This window comes from Dromiciops gliroides, chromosome 5 (assembly GCF_019393635.1).
Source record: "Dromiciops gliroides isolate mDroGli1 chromosome 5, mDroGli1.pri, whole genome shotgun sequence".
NCBI classification, from domain to species: domain Eukaryota; kingdom Metazoa; phylum Chordata; class Mammalia; order Microbiotheria; family Microbiotheriidae; genus Dromiciops; species Dromiciops gliroides.
In genome coordinates, this window is record NC_057865.1 from 241988167 (window position 1) to 241994013 (window position 5847).

The window sequence follows — 5847 nt, forward strand, 5'->3', positions numbered from 1 at the left end:
TAGAAAGCATTTCATGAAATATTTCTTTACCAAATGAAATACAATTAGATCTCATCCATCTCCAGTCCTAGTTAGTAAATCTTATCTTCCTTGGGGCTGGTGATGGGGTGGGAAAGTAGAAAGGAAACTATTATATACATACGAAATCAAATCTCATGACAACAAAATACATTTACAAGGGAAAAAGGTTTTAAAAATTATTCCCAATGTTCAATGAATAGCCCAGTTTCCTCAAAATTCTAATACAAAAAATTGAACAAATAGTTCCCTTAGAATTAATTGGATTTGACTTCTATTCATAAAACTGTTCTGTAATAATGAACAATAATAAAGATACCTTGTGCCTGTGTCACATTTTGTAGGTGAACACTCACTGGAAAATATTAAACTGAAAAGACTTTGAGTACCCTTCTGAAGACATACTATGTGTCTGTTATCAGAGGATCAGCCAAGTTCAGTCAGGGAGACTCATCACCAGAAGGGTGGGAACTAGACAATTACATTTTTTTTGGCTACAGCAAATTTGTAGAGGGAGCATTCCATTAATGACAGTGGAGAACTTTTAATACATTGAAGTAAGTATGCCATTATGTCTTTGCTGAGTCAAAACTAACAATTTTGTGCCTGGGGCAAGCAGAGCACAAATGTTTATTAAATTCATTTGGAGGAGAGAAGTAGTAGAAATTTCCTGGACACTGTAAGATTGTAGTTGCTATGGGAAGTAAGCCGTGATCTAACAGCTTCCTATTTTAACTAATTAATATTGCTAACTGGGTGCTAATTTAGTTTCTTTCTATGCTGATGAAAGACTAAAAGTATTATCAACACCCTTCTAAATTTTGGTGCCCTGGGGCAGCTTGGTGGCACAAGTGGATAGATTGCTCAGCCTGGAATCAAGAAGACTTGAGTTCAAATCCAGCCTCAGATACTTACTAGCTCTGTGACCCTAGGCAAGTCACTTAACCACTATCTGCCTCAGTTTCCCCAACTATAACATAGGGATAATAATAATCGCATCTACCTATCAGGGTTGTTGTGAAGATCAATTGTAAAGTACTTAGCACAGTGCCTGGTATAATATAGGAGATGCTTAATAAATACTTATTCCCTTCCCCAGGTACCCTGACTTAGTGTTCGTTCTGGAACTTTGCTAGAAAAGGATGTTAGTGCTTTCTCACTTGAAAATTGTAGATTAAGCACCTCCTATACTAGCATTCAGAAGACTTTTCTCTCTCAAGGTTCTGCCTGGATAATGCCAAACCTTAAACTGTACTGAGCTGTTTGACTAATCTGTAATACCTTCCAACCTCTTTCCACTGTCCCTACCTTAACTTCCCCCTATTCTCCCGCCTCCTGCTCCCCAGGGATTGCCACCAAAGCTGTGAAAGGCTCTCTTGTTCACAGTTGAGGGAGGAACTCATCAGCCTGATGCCAATCTTTCTCCCATCCTGGTTGACCCCATTCATGGGTATTTGGACTCAGCATTTTCCTTGTGTCTTTGAGAAGTATGCAGCCTTCTTTAGACCATGGCTATCAAGGGTTGTTATCACAGTTACTCATGCTGCAAGAGTCAGAGAAATGCTTTCTCAGCCCATCCTTCTCTCCAATTGAATGTAAAATGAGGTTATCAAATTCTCTCTAATTCATTCTCTAGGGATGTCAGCACATTTGGAGTCTCCCCGTAGCCCCATTTTCTGACAGTGCGTATCATTTCCGAGTAGCTGCACCGGTAAGGATTTCTTCTCTTTTTCTACCTCTTTTCTAAAAGAGTACATAAAAAAATCCAACCCCAAATAAAAATAGCTAGAGTTACTTCTTACCTGAATATCCTTTTTCTTCCTCTTTCACAGGATTTGGCAGACTGCTCCACAGACCCTTATTTTGCTGGGATATTTTTCACAGATTACTACTTTTATTTTTATCGACATTGCAGCTAAGTTATTGGAATTTGGTCAGGTTCTTTATCAAAAGGAAAAACAGGAAGGAATGCTGCTCTGGCGTCCTCTTTCCCTCCCTCTCCCCATCCTTGTTTGTTGAAAGTTCCATCCTTGTCTAGGCTTCGCTGAATTGAGAAACATAGAGGAGCAGAATAAAGTGTTTGCTGGAATCTGTCTGGGGTTTGTGTGAACTTCTGTGGAGTCCCGGTTGGGAAAATGTCATTTTTCCAAGTGTTCAGCATTGTTGGGTCTGGAAATTTCGCCTCTTCGTTTTCAATGCTGCTCAGAGATAATAGAACAGCTGTGCTTTGCTTAGTCTCCAGATACTTGAAAATATTTGGGGAAAATGAGGAATCCTATTTTAACCTACTCAGCACTTACTGAGAAAAAAAACAAAACATTGCTCATATGAGGGAGAGGGCTTCATTTCAGAAAAAAGGGTCTATGACTGAAAATCAATTCACATTTCAGAAAATATTTTTTCAGTGTGTGGCCCTTGATGTATGTGCTGCATACAGGTCTACACTAGAGTGCAGGATTTAGCTGATAGTGAACCTCATTTTGGAGAGTTATGGGTGACCCTGTTTTGTAGTATCTGTTGGTGGCTAAAGTCTCACCGAGAATGAGGAAGCCCCAACAGGAAGATGAAGTGATTAGCGCAAGCCTGAGCCTTTGGGGAGAATCAGTTTAAACAGGGCCCAGATCTGGAGAGTTAACCGTTATCCTTTGGGTGGGCTCTGGGGATTTTAGCTCTATCTCCCACGCCTCCTCACTGGGCATCAAGCAGGGCTTTACAGCAGAAATAGCTTAGGGCACTATTAATCTACTCACAAAGACTTGAAGGAAAAAAATCACATAGTTCTCCACCAAACAGGGCCAGACAGCTTATATTTGGACAATTCACAGAACGGCTTCTCAAAGTGTATTTAGGGCTGAGGTTCCTTTAGATGCCCTGTAGATGCAATTCCTCTGAGGAACCAGACAGCTGAAATGTTGGCCTTTCCCTTAGTTTACAGTCTCCAACCACGAATCGGGCAACAATGAGATGCCAGTTTGGTTCTTCACCATCCTGGTGGCCCTTAATGACTGAATGGAAAGCATTTGCTAAGTCTCAATGTGTGTCAAGGTCCATGCTAAGTGCTGGAGATAGAAATACAAATACAAAAGCGAGTCCCTGTCTTCCCTCAGGGAACTTAGATTCTGTTGGAAAAAAGTGGCACTTATAGGGAAATCACAAGGATGATGAATGGAACAGAATCACACCCTTTAGTACTGATTACTCGATTATAGTTATAGAGAAAGGAAAATATGTAGAGAATAATAAAATAGGGAAACAGGAAAAATATAAAAAATTATAGAGAAAAGAGTGAAATTGATAATGGTGCAGTGGGGAGAGAGTTTCACAGGGTAAAGATAAAGACTAATAGTACCGGGGGAACATAGTCAAGAAGTTTTGCTCCTCTCAGATATTCCTAAATACAGCTAGTATATAAATGAACAAGTATATGTATAATACCTACTATATGGCCAGCACAGTATTGAGTATTCTTTTTTTTTTCTTTTTTCTTTCCTTTTCTTTTTTTTTTTTTGCTGGGCAATGGGGGTTAAGTGACTTGCCCAAGGTCACACAGCTAGTAAGTGTCAAATGTCTGAGGCCGGATTTTAACTCAGGTCCTCCTGAATCCAGGGCCAGTGCTTTATCCACTGCACCACCTAGCTGCCCCAGTATTGAGTATTCTTAATTGTATGTACATCAATAGCAAACTTATTGGTAACGTCTAAAAATTATCTATATACAAGCATTTTGCTAATCTTCAATATTTACTAATAGCAAACATGTATTTAACACGTGGGGGCAGCTAAGTGCCAGCCCCAGAGTCAAGAAGACTCATTTTCATGAGCTGAAATCTGGCCTCAGATATTTACTAACTGTGTGACCCTGGGCAAGTCACATAAGAAATATTTCCGACCTTCACCATCTTGCATTTTGATATCGGGTCCCTGACCCAGACCCAGACCCACTCAGAGTAGAATCAGTTTTTTCTAAAAGGAACTGAGTAATTAATTAGTTAAACATGGGATGTCAGAGGAACAGTGTTGAAATTCTGGTTTTGCCACATATATCTATTAAGGCAGTAATTATTAAGGGCTTAGTTTTTTATATTTTGTTACTTTTGTTAGTTCTCTATATTTTGAGAGCTTTTTTTGTTCCATGTAGGTTGGAGATTATGAGTACATGGTATAGTTCAATCTATTTAAAAAGTTGTTCTTTAGTATTTATGGATCAATTAGATTATGGCAATTGTGGGCTCAGTCTGTAATAAAAATCCAGTTCCAAGACAGTTTATTGCTTAATATGGTAGGCATTATATAAATGATAGTTTTCTCCAAGATATTTTGAAGTCTGTATTTGTTATGCCGGAAGGTGGGAGGTGTTGTTTTATCTCAGATTATAAACTTCTGATTTGTATAAATTTTAGTCATTAGGTCATACCTTGCTAGGTATTTGGTAGGTGCTAATTTTTTTTTTGGCAATTGTTGTAATCTGTTTATTGTTTCCTTGCAAGATCTACAAGGTCTTTTCCTTACAAAATCTGTTTGGTCTCTTTAAAGATAACCGTTCTGCAATTTCTGGAAGTGATGTCTTAGGGCAGCTAGATGGCACAGGGGAGTAGAGTGACAGGCCTGGAGTCAGGAAGACCTGAGTTCAAATCTGGTCTCATAGACTTAATAGTTGTGTGACCCTGGACTAGTCTCTTAACCTTTATTTGCCTCAGTTTCCTTATCTGTAAACTGGTGATAATAGTACCCACCTCCCAGAGCCATTGTGAGGATCAAATGAAATAATATTTTAGCATGGTGCTTGACACATAGTAGGCACTATATAAACAATAGTTATTATGATGACGACCATTTTAGTCTCCTCATCTATAAAATGGCCAAATGCTTGCCTAGCCTCATCTCTGAATAGCCTCAGCACCTGTGTCCCAACCTTATGTTCACAACACCTACTAACCTGATCTTTTCCATCCTCTAGTGAGTAGAGTTTATAAGATTATAGATTTGAAGGGACCTTAGAATGTGAACCCCTTCACTACTTAGTTGTTTAATAAATGCTTGTTGACTTGATATGATCTCTTTTATTTTTATTTATTTTTATTTTTGCAGGGCAATGAGGGTTAAGTGACTTGCCCAGGGTCACACAGCTAGTGTCTGAGGTCAAATTTGAACTCAGGTCCTCCTGAATCCAGAGCCGGTGCTTTATCCACTACACCACCTAGCTGGCCCCTGACTTGATATGATCTAATCTAACCTTTTCATTTTACAAATGGAGATACTGAATCCCCAAGAAGTTAGTGCCCAAGTGACTTTTGTAAAGTCGCACATGACCTATGGGAGGAGTAAGGCTTTGAACCCAAGCATCTCACTCCAAATCCAATCCTCTTTCCATTGTACTCTACTTCCTCCTTCTGTCTCAGGCTAGATGGGACCTTGAAGATCTAGCTGGAAATTCAAGCTTCCGTAAGTGCTTTTTCTAGATGCCAAAGAGAGAGAATAGGTAATATGCACATATAAAATATTTGCAGAAACTTTGGTGATTTTATCATCTCTTCTAACGGTGTGAGTCTATGTGGGGGTCTAAATAATCTGATTTATTTCATAGTAGGGTATTTTGACCTCCAATTTTTCAGGACCAAGTTCAAGTGGCACCAAGATTGGATGTTCTGTGTTCGAGTAGCACCTGATCCCAGCATGACCTAATTTTCTGTACTCCACAGCCCACTCTTTTAATGGAATCTCAAGTATTTAAAATAGAAGAGATTTCATTCTTTCATCTCTCCATTCTCCTAAAAGTAGAGGACTATTTTCTACCAGCAAAGACTCAAGTCTTCTTCATCTAGTTATAAAT

General features: G+C 39.0%; 1 protein-coding gene across 1 annotated transcript in view; it reads left to right on the plus strand.

The window, feature by feature from the left end:
- The window catches only part of MYRFL (myelin regulatory factor like), a 150272-nt gene extending 148335 nt beyond the window's left edge, over positions 1-1937 (plus strand). Inside the window, exons 26-27 of the mRNA XM_043967689.1 lie at positions 1655-1729; positions 1851-1937. Coding sequence (XP_043823624.1) covers positions 1655-1729; positions 1851-1937 — 162 coding nt within the window. The remainder of the gene's footprint in view (positions 1-1654; positions 1730-1850) is intronic.
- Positions 1938-5847: the final 3910 nt, after the last annotated feature.